Source organism: Mytilus edulis, chromosome 2 (genome assembly GCF_963676685.1).
Source record: "Mytilus edulis chromosome 2, xbMytEdul2.2, whole genome shotgun sequence".
In the NCBI taxonomy this organism is placed as follows: domain Eukaryota; kingdom Metazoa; phylum Mollusca; class Bivalvia; order Mytilida; family Mytilidae; genus Mytilus; species Mytilus edulis.
The window spans coordinates 97,302,745-97,319,261 of record NC_092345.1 but is presented as its reverse complement, the minus strand read 5'-3'; the positions used below and the strand labels follow the sequence as shown (position 1 = coordinate 97,319,261).

At 35.9% G+C, this 16,517-nt stretch overlaps 2 protein-coding genes across 2 annotated transcripts in view; both read right to left on the bottom strand.

Moving 5' to 3' along the window:
* The window catches only part of LOC139513593 (mucin-3B-like), a 282,396-nt gene that overhangs the window by 54,555 nt on the left and 211,324 nt on the right, over positions 1 to 16,517 (bottom strand). Inside the window, exons 293-301 of the mRNA XM_071302236.1 lie at positions 16,326 to 16,467; positions 15,069 to 15,197; positions 13,400 to 13,692; positions 12,892 to 13,033; positions 12,235 to 12,282; positions 11,274 to 11,360; positions 10,785 to 11,068; positions 8,861 to 9,014; positions 7,961 to 8,011 (exon numbers count right to left, since the gene is read on the bottom strand). Coding sequence (XP_071158337.1) covers positions 7,961 to 8,011; positions 8,861 to 9,014; positions 10,785 to 11,068; positions 11,274 to 11,360; positions 12,235 to 12,282; positions 12,892 to 13,033; positions 13,400 to 13,692; positions 15,069 to 15,197; positions 16,326 to 16,467 — 1,330 coding nt within the window. The remainder of the gene's footprint in view (positions 1 to 7,960; positions 8,012 to 8,860; positions 9,015 to 10,784; positions 11,069 to 11,273; positions 11,361 to 12,234; positions 12,283 to 12,891; positions 13,034 to 13,399; positions 13,693 to 15,068; positions 15,198 to 16,325; positions 16,468 to 16,517) is intronic.
* LOC139510386 (mucin-2-like) lies at positions 22 to 7,741 on the bottom strand. Its single transcript, XM_071296968.1, has 6 exons — positions 7,717 to 7,741; positions 5,800 to 6,936; positions 4,447 to 5,415; positions 3,377 to 4,066; positions 2,024 to 2,992; positions 22 to 1,643 (listed from the first exon to the last, which is right to left on the bottom strand). Exons 1-6 carry the CDS (start codon positions 7,739 to 7,741, stop codon positions 22 to 24), a joined length of 5,412 nt encoding a protein of 1,803 aa, XP_071153069.1.

Genomic DNA, 16,517 nt, shown 5'->3' with positions numbered 1-16,517 from the left:
AAAACAAATGGCAAAAACAAATTATTTGTAACCTAACTTCCTATTAATTAATGTGTTGTTACCTGCAGTAGACACTGGCGCTGATGTTGATGTTGTAGGCTGCTCTGTAGAACCTGGCGAAGTTGTTGCCTGTGATGTAACACCAGTGGTTGTAGGCTGTTCTGAGGTACCTGGAGTAGGTGTTGGTTGTGATGTACTGACAGTGGCTGTAGTACTTGGAGTAGGTGTTGGTTGTGCTGTACCGACAGTAGTTGTCGTTCCTGGAGTAGGTGTTGGCTGTGATGTACCGACCGTAGTTGTAGTACCTGGAGTAGGTGTTGACTGTGCTGTACTGACACTGGTTGTTGTACCTGGAGTAGGTGTTGGCTGTGCTGTACCGACAGTGGCTGTTATACCAGGAGTAGGTGTAGACTGTGATGTACCGACAGTGGTGGTAGTACCTGGAGTAGGTGTTGGCTGTGATGTACCAACAGTGGTTGTAGTACCTGGAGAAGGGGTTGCCTGTGATGTACCAACAGTAGTTGTAGTACCTGGAGTAGGTGTTGGTTGTGATGTACCAACAGTGGTTGTTGTACCTGGAGTAGGTGTTGGCTGTGATGTACCGACAGTGGTTGTACCTGGAGTAGGTGTTCGCTGTGATGTACCAACAGTTGTTGTACCTGGTGTAGGTGTTGGTTGTGATGTACCGACACTGGTTGTAGAACCTAGAGTAGGTGTTGGCTGTGATGTACCAACAATGGTTGTTGTACCTGGAGTAGGTGTTGGCTCGGATATACCGACAGTGGTTGTTGTGCCTGGAGTAGGTGTTGGCTCGGATATACCGACAGTGGTTGTTGTGCCTGGAGTAGGTGTTGACTGTGATGTTCCGACAGTGGTTGTACCTGGAGTAGGTGTTGGCTGTGATGTACCGACAGTGGTTGTACCTGGGGTAGGTGTTGACTGTGATGTACCAACAGTTGTTGTACCTGGTGTAGGTGTTGGTTGTGATGTACCGACACTGGTTGTAGAACCTAGAGTAGGTGTTGGCTGTGATGTACCAACAATGGTTGTTGTACCTGGAGTAGGTGTTGGCTCGGATATACCGACAGTGGTTGTTGTGCCTGGAGTAGGTGTTGACTGTGATGTACCAACAGTTGTTGTACCTGGAGTAGGTGTTGGCTGTGATGTTCCGACAGTGGTTGTACCTGGAGTAGGTGTTGGCTGTGATGTATGGACAGTGGTTGTACCTGGAGTAGATGTTGGCTGTGATGTACCGACAGTGGTTGTAGTACCTGGAGTAGGCGTTGGCTGTGATGTACCGACAGTGGTTGTAGTACCTGGTGTAGGTGTTGGCTGTGATGTACTGACACTGGTTGTAGTACCTGGAGTAGGTGTTGACTGTGATGTACCGACAGTGGTTGTTCCTGAAGTAGGTGTTGGCTGTGATGTACCAACAGTGGTTGTTGTACCTGGAGTAGGTGTTGGCTGTGATGCACTGACAGTGCCTGTAGTACCTGGAGTAGGTGTTGACTGTGAAGTACCAACAGTGGTTGTACCTGCAGTAGTCGTTGGTTGTGATGACACTGGTATGGTCGTTGACTGTTCAATTATACTTGGTGTTGGTGGCATTGGAGGTGTAGTGGGTACGCCTACTGTTGTTTCACCTTGATTGGAATTTATATTGCAATCAATAATATTTAATCAATATCTGAATATATCATAGCATTTAATTGAGAATGAAACAACTAAGTTTTTCTTGTTGTTCAATTAGCTCCTGGATATCCATATAAATACGTTACTTTTCATACTGATATTCATTATTATATTTCATCATTTCGATGACGTTAACACCAAGCAAAGTAAGATTTGAAGTTTTTGACTGGAAAAAATGAAAAACAAAATGATTGAATTTGTAATTTTTATACATGTTTTTGTTCGTGAGTTTATAGTTTGTTTGATCAACATTTATAAGACTTATGATCGTATGTCCAAACTATCATATTGCAAATTTTATAGGAAAAAATGACAAGTGTCTAATAATTACCAGTTGATATTGTGCCAACAGTTGAAGTCCCAACACTTGTATGACCTGTTCCAGAAGTTGTTAACGTAGTTGTTGTACCAACAGCGATTGTTGTTTGCTGTGTAGCTACAGTAGTTGTTATCTGTTTTGTGGTACCTGCAGTAGGTGTTGCCTGTGACGTACCGACAGTGGTTGTAGAACCTGGAGTAGGTGTTGGCTGTGATGTACCGACAGTGGATGTAGACTGTTGTGTGGTACCTGGAGTAGTTGTTGGTTGTGATGTACCGACAGTGGTTGTACCTACAGTGGGTGTTGGCTGTGATGTACCGACAGTGGATGTAGGTTGTTGTGTGGTACCTGGAGTAGTTGTTGGTTGTGATGTACCGACAGTGGTTGTACCTGGAGTAGTTGTTGGCTGTGATGTGCCGACAGTGGTTGTAGTACCTGGAGTAGGTGTTGGCTGTGATGTTCCGACAGTAGTTGTAGTACCTGGAGTAGGTGTTGGCTGTGATGTTCCGACAGTGGTTGTAGTACCTGGAGTAGGTGTTGGCTGTGATGTACCGACACTGGTTGTAGTACGTGGAGTAGGTGTTGGTTGTGATGTACCGACAGTGGTTGTACCTGGAGAAGGTGTTGGCTGTGATGTACCAACAGTGGTTGTTGTACCTGGAGTAGGTGTTGGCTGTGATGTACTGACACTGGTTGTAGTAACTGGAGTAGGTGTTGACTGTGATGTACCGACAGTGGTTGTACCTGGAGTAGGTGTTGGCTGTGATGTACCGACAGTGGTTGTACCTGGAGTAGGTGTTGGCTGTGATGTACTGACAGTGCCTGTAGTACCTGGAGTAGGTGTTGCCTGTGAGGTACCAACAGTGGTTGTACTTGCAGTAGTCGTTGGTTGTGATGACACTGGCATGGTCGTTGACTGTTCAGTTATACTTGGTGTTGGTGGCATTGGAGGTGTAGTGGGTACGCCTACTGTTGTTTCACCTTGATTGGAATTTATATTGCAATTAATAATATTTAATCAATATCTGAATATATCATAGCTTTTAATTGAGAATGAGACAACTAAGTTTTGCTTGTTGTTCAATTAGCTCCTGCATATCCATATAAATACGTTACTTTTCATATTGATATTCATTATTATATTTCATCATATGGATGACGTTAACACCAAGCAAAGTAAGATTTGAAGCGTTTGACTGGAAAAAATGAAAAACAAAATGATTGAATTTGTAATTTTTATACATGTTTTTGTTCGTGAGTTTATAGTTTGTTTGATCAACATTTATAAGACTTATGATCGTATGTCCAAACTATCATATTTTTGCAAATTTTTTAGGAAAAAAATGACAAGTGTCAAATAATTACCAGTTGATATTGTGCCAACAGTTGTAGTCCCAACATTTGTATGGCCTGTTCCAGAAGTTGTTAACGTAGTTGTTGTACCAACAGCGATTGTTGTTTGCTGTGTAGCTACAGTAGTTATCTGTTTTGTGGTACCTGGAGTAGGTGTTGCCTGTGATGTACCGACAGTGGTTGTAGACCCTGGAGTAGGTGTTGGCTGTGATGTACCGACAGTGGATGTAGGTTGTTGTGTGGTACCTGGAGTAGTTGTTGGTTGTGATGTTCCGACAGTGGTTATAGTACCTGGAGTAGGTGTTGGCTGTGATGTACCGACAGTGGTTGTATAACCTGGAGTAGGTGTTGGCTGTGATGAACCAACAGTGGTTGTACCTGGAGTAGGTGTTGGCTGTGATGTACCAACAGTGGTTGTACGTGGAGTAGGTGTCACCTGTGATGTACCAACAGTTGTTGTACCTGGAGTAGGTGTTGGCTGTGATGTACCAACAGTGGTTGTTGTACCTGGAGTAGGTGTTGGCTGTGATGCACTGACAGTGCCTGTAGTACCTGGAGTAGGTGTTGACTGTGAAGTACCAACAGTGGTTGTACCTGCAGTAGTCGTTGGTTGTGATGACACTGGTATGGTCGTTGACTGTTCAGTTATACTTGGTGTTGGTGGCATTGGAGGTGTAGTGGGTACGCCTACTGTTGTTTCACCTTGATTGGAATTTATATTGCAATCAATAATATTTAATCAATATCTGAATATATCATAGCATTTAATTGAGAATGAAACAACTAAGTTTTTCTTGTTGTTCAATTAGCTCCTGGATATCCATATAAATACGTTACTTTTCATACTGATATTCATTATTATATTTCATCATTTCGATGACGTTAACACCAAGCAAAGTAAGATTTGAAGTTTTTGACTGGAAAAAATGAAAAACAAAATGATTGAATTTGTAATTTTTATACATGTTTTTGTTCGTGAGTTTATAGTTTGTTTGATCAACATTTATAAGACTTATGATCGTATGTCCAAACTATCATATTGCAAATTTTATAGGAAAAAATGACAAGTGTCTAATAATTACCAGTTGATATTGTGCCAACAGTTGAAGTCCCAACACTTGTATGACCTGTTCCAGAAGTTGTTAACGTAGTTGTTGTACCAACAGCGATTGTTGTTTGCTGTGTAGCTACAGTAGTTGTTATCTGTTTTGTGGTACCTGCAGTAGGTGTTGCCTGTGACGTACCGACAGTGGTTGTAGAACCTGGAGTAGGTGTTGGCTGTGATGTACCGACAGTGGATGTAGACTGTTGTGTGGTACCTGGAGTAGTTGTTGGTTGTGATGTACCGACAGTGGTTGTACCTACAGTGGGTGTTGGCTGTGATGTACCGACAGTGGATGTAGGTTGTTGTGTGGTACCTGGAGTAGTTGTTGGTTGTGATGTACCGACAGTGGTTGTACCTGGAGTAGTTGTTGGCTGTGATGTGCCGACAGTGGTTGTAGTACCTGGAGTAGGTGTTGGCTGTGATGTTCCGACAGTAGTTGTAGTACCTGGAGTAGGTGTTGGCTGTGATGTTCCGACAGTGGTTGTAGTACCTGGAGTAGGTGTTGGCTGTGATGTACCGACACTGGTTGTAGTACGTGGAGTAGGTGTTGGTTGTGATGTACCGACAGTGGTTGTACCTGGAGAAGGTGTTGGCTGTGATGTACCAACAGTGGTTGTTGTACCTGGAGTAGGTGTTGGCTGTGATGTACTGACACTGGTTGTAGTAACTGGAGTAGGTGTTGACTGTGATGTACCGACAGTGGTTGTACCTGGAGTAGGTGTTGGCTGTGATGTACCGACAGTGGTTGTACCTGGAGTAGGTGTTGGCTGTGATGTACTGACAGTGCCTGTAGTACCTGGAGTAGGTGTTGCCTGTGAGGTACCAACAGTGGTTGTACTTGCAGTAGTCGTTGGTTGTGATGACACTGGCATGGTCGTTGACTGTTCAGTTATACTTGGTGTTGGTGGCATTGGAGGTGTAGTGGGTACGCCTACTGTTGTTTCACCTTGATTGGAATTTATATTGCAATTAATAATATTTAATCAATATCTGAATATATCATAGCTTTTAATTGAGAATGAGACAACTAAGTTTTGCTTGTTGTTCAATTAGCTCCTGCATATCCATATAAATACGTTACTTTTCATATTGATATTCATTATTATATTTCATCATATGGATGACGTTAACACCAAGCAAAGTAAGATTTGAAGCGTTTGACTGGAAAAAATGAAAAACAAAATGATTGAATTTGTAATTTTTATACATGTTTTTGTTCGTGAGTTTATAGTTTGTTTGATCAACATTTATAAGACTTATGATCGTATGTCCAAACTATCATATTTTTGCAAATTTTTTAGGAAAAAAATGACAAGTGTCAAATAATTACCAGTTGATATTGTGCCAACAGTTGTAGTCCCAACATTTGTATGGCCTGTTCCAGAAGTTGTTAACGTAGTTGTTGTACCAACAGCGATTGTTGTTTGCTGTGTAGCTACAGTAGTTATCTGTTTTGTGGTACCTGGAGTAGGTGTTGCCTGTGATGTACCGACAGTGGTTGTAGACCCTGGAGTAGGTGTTGGCTGTGATGTACCGACAGTGGATGTAGGTTGTTGTGTGGTACCTGGAGTTGTTGTTGGTTGTGATGTTCCGACAGTGGTTATAGTACCTGGAGTAGGTGTTGGCTGTGATGTACCGACAGTGGTTGTATAACCTGGAGTAGGTGTTGGCTGTGATGAACCAACAGTGGTTGTACCTGGAGTAGGTGTTGGCTGTGATGTACCAACAGTGGTTGTACGTGGAGTAGGTGTCACCTGTGATGTACCAACAGTTGTTGTACCTGGAGTAGGTGTTGGCTGTGATGTACCAACAGTGGTTGTTGTACCTGGAGTAGGTGTTGGCTGTGATGTACCGACAGTTGTTGTTGTACCTGGAGTATGTGTTGGCTGTGATGTACCAACAGTGGTTGTACCTGGAGTATGTGTTGGCTGTGATGTACCAACAGTGGTTGTACCTGGAGTAGGTGTTGGCTGTGATGTACCAATAGTGGTTGTACCTGGAGTAGGTGTTGCCTGTGATGTACCAACAGTTGTTGTACCTGGAGTAAGTGTTGGCTGGGATGTACCAACCATGGTTGTTGTACCTGGAGTAGGTGTTGGCTGTGATGTACCAACAGTGGTTGTACCTGGAGTAGGTGTTGACTGTGATGTACCTTCAGTGGTTGTACCTAGAGTAGGTGTTGGCTGTGATGTACCAACAGTGGTTGTTGTACCTGGAGTAGGTGTTGGCTGTGATGTACCTACAGTTGTTGTAGTACCTGGAGTAGGTGTTGGCAGTGATGTACCAACAGTTGTTGTACCTGGAGTAGGTGTTGGCTGTGATGTACCAACAGTGGTTGTTGTACCTGGAGTAGTTGTTGACTGTGATGTACCAACAGTGGTTGTTGGCTGTTGTGTTGTACTTGGTTTAATTGTTGTCACTGGAGGTGCAGGTGGTGATTGAGTTGTGATAGTCGGTACTGTTGTACCTAAGTATTAAATTGTTGGCATTAAGGATGTACTTAGGTTGAATTAAACAAATGTGATACTACAATTCCGAATTGCAATAAAAAATCAGCTTAACATATTGATAGGTTATAGAGCTTCTTCTTGAGATATTTGATTTATACAAAATGGCGGGAAATGACTGACTGGGATTTATACCTATTAATTGTATTGGTATAATTTGGGTTTTAAATTTTTGTAGGTCAACTTTGATGAGTTATTTAAGTCTTATATAAAAAGAAGAATAGGAGTGTTGGTCAAAATATGTTACTCTGTATCCTAGGAAAACAATCCAAGGAGTTCGCACATCTGACACAAATTAATCTTACCTCAGTAAATCCGTAAAATTGGAGGAATTTTTCGTAAGTTAATTAAAAGAAATTGCAATTTGTTAGTTTCTGTAGAAATATATTGACTAGTTTATTCTTTAACTTTGTGTCTAAACATTATAACAAGATTTGCATTTAATCTTCAGAAAAGAAAGAGTTCGAAACGAATAACGCTTGTGAAACATGGTGAACAAGTTCAAGAACCCTTTCAAACATTGCCCACTCTTTGATCCCAATAAAATTTAATTTGTATAAAGCATGCCTTAATCATATTAGTCTGAGGTTAAACGACTATAACTTGTATCAAGAAAAAAGTCAACACCCTTGTTATCTATAGTTACATTCCCATATCAAATAGATAATTGTCTCTTTGATAAACAATAATGTGGTTGTGTAGTATAAGACACATATTTTCAAAAACGATAAACTGCAAACATTTCTTAAAACTAATATTTATCATGTCTACTTCAATTTTTAGTTTCGTTTTTTTTTTAAAGATATTGAAAGTACAATTTTTACTTTAAATAATATTATACATCTTGAATATGTGTTATTGAAAAGATTTCTACGAAGGAAAATGTTCATTTGTTATTGGAAATGCAGAAAAGTTTGCAGTAAAAGAAATATGTTGTTTTATATAAGTAAATTTCAAATAAAAATATTAAATAAACGTTGTTACCTGTCGTGATTGGCTGTGTTGTTACAGAGGTTACCATTGGTGTCGTTATACCTGCAATTATTTTAATATGATTTTTCTAATTAATTGAACAACAACAATAAATTTCATACAAGTATGTGCTTCTCTGATATTTCAAACAATGATGCTGAAGTGTCCAAGGATGCCAAATATTTAATGCGATGAGGATCATCTGATTCGTTTAAATTTTAGAACATTTTTTTGAAATACCATAATAAATCAAATACAAAAATAGCACCACAAACATATATTAGGTATTTTTAATCAAATTGCAGGTCATAATTTTCCTGAAATATATCGGACACAAGTGTACGCATTTTTGCGTTACAGTTTAATCCATCTTAGTTCAAAATAACTTTTTCGAAAAAAGAAAAAGATAAATTGTATCAAAATATTTCTCTAAACATGAATGCTGTCCAAGGTTAGGGATATGGTTGACGCCTTTAAGCATGTTTTAAACCCCTCTCACCATTCTTAACTAGCCTGTCCTAAATCAGGAGTCTTAAGCTCAGTGGGTAGTCGTTGGTTAATATCTGTCATATTTGTTTTTCGTAAATTGTTTTGTATTCAAGATGCTCTCAAGAGCCTGAATCGCCCACCTGTATTTCAGAGGAGAAGATTTTTTAAATAGTTTACGACGACAGACGTCGACAGACGACGAATGCCAAGTGATTGCATAAGCTCACATTGGGCCTTCGGGCTCCAATGAGCTTAATAATGCCCCCACTAGTTTTCGCTATTTCATATCAGGCAGTCTATAGCCGATAAACAGAATGGTTTTTTTTTTCTTTTATTGTTTATAGCCGTATAGCTGCCTAATATTGTTGCATCTACTTTATTTAAGCTAGTTGTCGCAAATCTAATTATATACAATAAACTTACTAGAAGCACAACCAATTACTTCAAATCTTAGTTCAACTGGTTTGCCTTCTGGTATAACGGGAAATAGTTGAATGCTTATGATATTTGTTGTTCTTATTTCGGCAGGCATCTCAATAGTCACTATTCCAGTATTATCTGTGTTTCCAACAAACGTCTAAAAGAAAACAAATTGATTTAAAATCTTAAGGAATCTCTTATTCAAATGTATTATCATTTTCTTAATATTATGGCTTTTTTGGGTATTTTGTCACAAGTAAATACATTTTAGACGGACCAACATGTTAATTTATTAGTTCTGTAGTCAAGCTGCGGTATCGGCTTAATCAAAACATTCTTTTCTTTATTTTGTTCAAAGAATTAGAAATTACATTTTGATATGTAGCTTCCTATTCCCTCACACAAAGTTTACCTTAGTTTGATTCGGAAATTCTTTTTTATTTCTTTGTGTCATATAGCTTATTGTGTATTGAAGTTTTTATTTTTCCTTTTGGTGTTTTTTTTTTAGTGTTTCTAGGTTAGAAAGACGACAAGCGCTTTGGACGCACCAAACTTTTAAAGCAACCAAGTTTTCCAAGATCTACAGTGCGAAATAAAAAAAAACTAAAATTCCAAATGTAAACAAATTAATCAAAATTATCAATATTTTATATTTTTGTAGAACTCCGTCCAAAAAAGTCAGACATTTTAATTGTTAACATCATATTGTCAGCCCGTCTTTTAATACTTCCGAATGCATTGTACATTACAGTTTGGTTTTGGTAATAGCTAGCTACTTACTAATATAAATTGGAAAAGAAATTTACTAACAAATTTCGAATTACAAGTAAGTCTACCGAAGTGGAAAGAAATATTTGTCAACTGACTGAATCAATGTACAGAACACAAACAATCCTTTTAATAAATGTTCTAATAGGCTCAGATCAAAGTGTCTTGTTTTGATAAGAAAATTTTAAGTATTGACTCAAATTGATCTCAATACTATATTGTTCATTATATCAAATGAACATGACACAATAAAATTATTATATCTAGTGAATATGAAAGACGTCATACTGATCAAACCAAAAACATTGACGCAGGTGTAACAAAATAGCATTCAACAACTGAAAACATCAATGTTAATGATACTGCATAACGACGATTATGAATTTAAATGATGCTCGTACCTAGAACATATTAGCATCCAAAATTTAAATCAAACGTTGAAGAGCTGACAAATATTATTCCAAAAAAGACCAAATAAAGCCACTTATAGATGACTTAATATTTATCTTTAACACAAAAGCTTCCTAAACAATAAGGTATGCTTAGTGGCCTTCAATATCGGACCAATTCTTTCAGAAAATTAATTCCCATGTGTTCATTAGTAGGACTTGCGAGTAAAATATACCATTATGCATTCTTTATATAAATCATCAAACTAAAATTGTATACTCAAGTCATTTAGATTTCATTGGTTTCAAAATGCATGTATTTGTTCGGGCTTTTATGAACAAAATAGACACAAATTATTTTCAGTCACATAAGCCTCAAAATAATCATATGTGAAACAAACCCTGTAATTTACATCATCTGATACCAATCATATGTGAAACAAACCCTGTAATTTACATCATCTGATACCAATCATATGTGAAACAAACCCTGTAATTTACATCATCTGATACCAATCAGCTATTAGTGCTGTCAACACCTTGCATCAAAACGAATAGAGATCGCAAAGAAAAATGATATTGTTCATTGCCTCTTTTACTTTGTTGAAAATTACTAGTAACTTAGACCTACTCGAAAAACATACCAAACAAAAGCCTAAATGGCAGGGACTACTTAGTTTACAATGTTATTATAGTAACATGTTTTACATTGTATATATAATTTAATGAGGGTAAACATCTTATTCTTGCAGCTAACAGAAGAGTATTACCATCTTTTCATGGTTAATATTCTTTATATACTGGAACTCTTCAGGTGTTTCCTTAATTCCAATATGAAATTGTTGGACAAATCCATTTGAACCTCCTTGGACCATGATTGAAGTAACTCTAGCCCTATTTGGGAAGCTAATCGTAACAGAAGGTTGTAAGTCAGTTTCCGTAGGACTCCATGCTTCACCGCCAAGCTGCCCATCGCCAGTACCTAGGTTGCTACTAAATGTTATAAGGTTTTCATCTATAATTCCAATTTTTCTCATCTCCTCTGTGCATTCACCTGTTAAAGATAAATCAATATTTAACTTACTTTGATGTCATTTGACTGAACAAATAAAGGCAACTTACATGTCATGAATATACGATTCAACATCTAAATGAAACCCAAGTTATCAAGTTTTCTAATGCTAAATCATTAGTGTTTATTTATTAGCCAATTAATAGGAACGATCATGGGTTATCTAAACGGTATATTTTCAAAATACCTTTTGTAGTTGTAATTGCGGTACTTGTTGTCATAGAACTGGTTGATGTTATCACAGAGCTTGTTGATGTACTCAAAGAACTCGTTGCTACAAAGTACATAGTCTATTAGTTTAAAACAGTGGTTATACAGTAGAAATATAGCTATTTTGTATTAATAGTAAAATACATCTTTGGAATACAAATTATAAGGCTTATGAATGTTTAAAATAAAATCATGGTTGCATATATTGTAGATATATTTTAAAAAAATGCTAGCTATTGGATGTAAAATAACTTTACTGATAAATAGGTTCTTAAATTACTACAGTTAGAATTATCAAATTACTTGTGAGGCTCCTGAAATAATTTAAAAACCTATTTATATAAGCTTAAGTAAGTAAATAAATAATTATAACGTATAACATTGGTTACGTCAATAACATGTCATGCAACAAAATGAAATCAAATGTAAAATACAAAAAATGGTAGTATTTATAGTATGCTTGTGTCAGATAAACAGTCTGACAAATTAAGCGTAAATATATAACAAGCAAGGTTTTATGCATATATATGAACCATCAAAAGGCACTGGTAAGGTAATGGGACCAGGGTTCAAGGATACAATCAGCTGTAATTATAAGAAATGAAAATAAAATATTCATAAATACATCTATCTATATAAATTAAAGTATAATGATAATGCAGTAATATTGATAAAAGATATAGATGAGAAGGACGAAACAATTATGTCCAATACCTATTAGGTTTGCTCCTTAGTTGTTTATATTATATAGTTTTGAATCATATTGCATTAGATAATCTAGATAATAAATAACTAGAACAGTACAATTGTAATTGAAAGATTAATTTACATTGATCTCAGAAACAACATGTATGTAAGAAAGTGGACACCAGTTAAATTCCAATGAATTACTAGAATACGAAGATTTAACAGTTTCTGTTAACATCTATGCAACTTACTTTCTTCTGACGATAATGGGGTACTCAGACTCTCGGTTGTAGTACTTGCTAAAAATAAAAGTATTCTGGTTTTTTTTTGCTCTAGGAAAATTTTAATGGTAATAAGTCTGAAAAGGCAATATTGATGTACGAAGTAACACTTCAACGAATGGAAAGAAGACATAGAAAGATATATCGAATCATTTTTAGCAGTTATTATTAACAACTCACATTATTTTAATATATGGAAAAATAATGAAACAAATGAATGTATAAAAATTTGAAAATAGAAGCATTTCTAATTAGTGAAGACCATATTAATTCTGACAAGTAAAGATTTTTGCATTTAGGTTAAATATCGGTTTTCAAACATTGATAAACAGTCCTAGCATAAAAAAAAAAGGCTGTTGTCAGCGATAAATGTTGGAGATAAAAGTTTCTCATTAGTACATTTAAAATATACACATAACATAACAACATGTAAGAAATATACATGATAATAGACTCAAATCATTTGAAATAACTGCAAAATACAAATGTTAGCCTTCAGTCACTGTTTTTTTTCTTTTATTGATATATCTTTTTACATGTTATTATTGTCAACTACAAAATGTCTATTTTCAGTTACAAAAATCAAATAAGAAACCTAAATATTTGAATTCGTTGGCAGTTACTTACAAAACATGCAGCCAAAGAGTTCAAATCTAAATAAAGGTCTACCGAACCATGTGAGTGGGTATATTCGAATTCCATCTCCATTTGCCATTGGATAAATTCGTTTGCTGATAACTGTGTCAGCATTCTGACTGCCTTTGAAAACCTGAAATTAACATGAGATTATCTGATTTTATTTCTCATTTAACATCTCATCTTGTAAATGTTCTTTTACAATTATTTCACAATTTAATTGCTTTATTGATTGCTAGCCTTCGTTATTTTGCTGGATAATGTATTGCTTTATTCAGTACATAGAAAGGTTTAGATCAGCCTGTATCAGGAACTGTATTGAACAACAACAACAAGAGAATTAGAGTTAAATGTTTGTAAATTAATTTAGCTGATGAAGTTAATGCATTTGTACTTTTTTATTTACAGATACATACGCTTACGAGCTTATTCGGCCAATATCATACTATGTTTTAGAATAGATATACATAATTAGCATTTAGTTACCATGATAACTTACGCCTTTTACAGGTTTCCAATTTCCATTTTTTTCACGAACTTCGATTTTAAATGAGGTAACATATCCAGAGCCAATACCACTAATACTTCCACCTTGAAAGTTGATTTTTGAAAATGCCCCAGTCTGTCCGTGAAATGAGACTTCTATGTAAGACCCGGATTCAAAACCCTTTTTCGACACCCACGGTGTTTGATTAAGTCTACCATAACCACTGTCATTGTCCGCAGTGGAGTACTTAATGTTTGACGAGGGTATCTTTCCAGATTCTAATCCAAGTGGGGCATCACAATTTCCTAAAATGTAGCCCAGTTATAATGTATTAAACAGGGCACACACTGTCATTTTAAGATAACTCTTGAGATCACAATATGATTGGAATAGAAGTCACATAAATTTTAAAAATTCTTATAATAGCCAAACTATTCTACCAACAGTAGACGTTCAACTTTTTCTTGTGCTATGACAAAACAATATCTTTTTGAGTACACATTTTTCCTGTTTCTGGGAAAGTCTTCAAACATTTTGCTCAAAATTAAAAGTCAGTGAACTCCTGTATAACAAAACCAAATTTTTGATCTACCATTGCTCATGTAAATGATAAATTGTTTGACGTCTGTTTTGCACACAGTTGTGTATGCATTTGTTTTGTGTGAACGCTACAACATTAACGACTGAGCGATCAGGGGTTCAACTCAATGCACAGAACTCGTATTGGTGTATCAGGTCTCAATTATCTTAAATACCGCTTGGCTACGCCTCAAGCCAAAATACGCTTGTACTCAAATGCATGATCAATATGAAACCCGATGTCATAGCACTATGACGCTATATCCAGTTTTAGGTTCAAACCTGTTCTTTTTTTAAATTGTACTTTCTGAGATGTTTGTAAATACATAGAGTACAAATCCATCAAAATTACTTTATGAAAGAAAAATATAGCTCTGTTTAGATGACTGATATTATTATTTTTATCATGTTTGCCATCTTCGATTATTTTGTAACCAACAACAAATGTTTGATTGTAATTTAAGTTTGTTTATCATATATATTTTTGAGTACAGACAACATGGACAAGTAGTTTTGACAACGAAGATATGAGCATTCATGCAATATTTTGCTTTCTTTAAAACCGATGTGTTTTCTTTGTCTATTATGATCCAAATATCGCAAACACGGATTTGATTATTTCAGAACTCAACAATAACTGATATTTCTTGTAAAATATAGTTTGATACGATGACAGTAAATCAACTGAAAATCTAGAAATTGTGCAATTTTAATAATGTGCTTGCCATTGCTTTTACTGAAAATAATATAAAAATAATACATGATAAGGCTAATCAAACGATGAATCTTTCATTCATTATTCTTATATATCTTTTAACATGAAGTATAACTAGACATGTTAACATTATTAAAGAAATAGCTATTACAAAAAAGTTCAATATTAAATCATTTTTTGTAATTAAACAAAATGTGGAAAGGGACTGGTCGTTCACATTAATAAGGTGTTGTTATCGATTTGGAACCGCCCTAAAAAAATAAATTGTATAAAAGCCATCAACTTCCTACAGCATTTGATTGATGTCAACTACCTTGATATAGCCTACATATGCTGCTATAACATATCTTTTAAAAAAATAACTGGGACTATCAGCTAAACACTCACCCGTTGATGATGTAGTAGTTTCACTTGAAATTGTTGGTGTAGATGTAGTTACTGGTGTAGTCTCTACCTTGATGGTTCCCATTGATGACGTATGTGGGACTGTAGTTGTACTAGGAATTGACGTTGAAGCTGACAAAGAGAAATCAAAAAGCCTTAAATATCATTCTAACATGACGTCCTTCAAACTCTTTGAGTACACACCAGTGGTAAAATATGAATATATTCCCTAAGCTGTTCGTACTCCCACGTCATATGCTTGTTTATGAATGAGGTACCCGACGTCATCGAACGATGACTTGAGAATATATGCATTTTACGGGAAAATACACGCTTGTGAATCCGAAAATCATCACAACACAAGGAAACGTAAACAAACGAGGCTAAAATGTGGTATAAGCCATTTTTTATACTTATAAAACATATGTAAGTAAATAATCATTTAAATTCATCCAAAACTATCTAAATACGTTATTGTAAATAGTTTAAGCATGTCACTAATTCAGTTTGCTCTATTCTTTTACGCCAATTTAATAGTGCGTGTATTTATGGTAACGGCAAATATTTGCCTCCACCTAGAGCTCTCCGATCCAACAGAATTGCCGTATTTGTCCTATTAGAATCGAAATAATTCATGGGGGCTTGAACATATCGTGATTTTAAGATATGCCGATTTGTCATATAGGGCCAAACCGTGGTAAAATGTACAATTGATTCTTTAATTCATGTAATATCAACTACAATGTGTGTTGTCATCTTTGTAAGCTTAATTTGTAAATATATTTGACCTTTCATCTGTGTTTGATTAATATGATGTTGGATTACAGAATGTGCCGCCTGATCTCAATTATTGTTTTTTAACCAATTATGTGTGTTGGAGTTGCTTTTTATATTTCGTCAATATAACTGAATTATAAACAACTGTTATGTAAATAGGAGATTTAGCGTACTATAAAATCTTGATTACCCTCCATTGTCCTTGTCATTTGCGTGAACCAATAAATAAAATATGACAGTAGATTTCTATTTGTTCGGTCGGTTGATATAATCTAGCGTTTGATTTCGTAGGGCTTTTTGGAATCTAAATTAGAATATAATATTTTTACTAATAATTTATTACAAATAGTTTCATGCGAACAGGAAACACCATAGACCTTATAAAGACAAATCAATTATACAACTCTGACAATGATAAAATAAGGCAAGAGTAAGAAATCAGATGCTCTTGCATTTAAACACCTGTGTATATTCTTTACTTACTGACTTCAAAACAGGCATGGACACTCAATTGTAGTTGTACAGGTTTGTAAGAATCTTCTTTGTCATCTGGTGTGATTATTACATTCACTTTTCTCACGTCAGGTTTAGTTCCAACACTTGTAGCTTTTTCGCCAACTTTCACCTAGAGAACAGACAAAATAAAGTTTACAGACTTACAAGGCAAAGTATTCA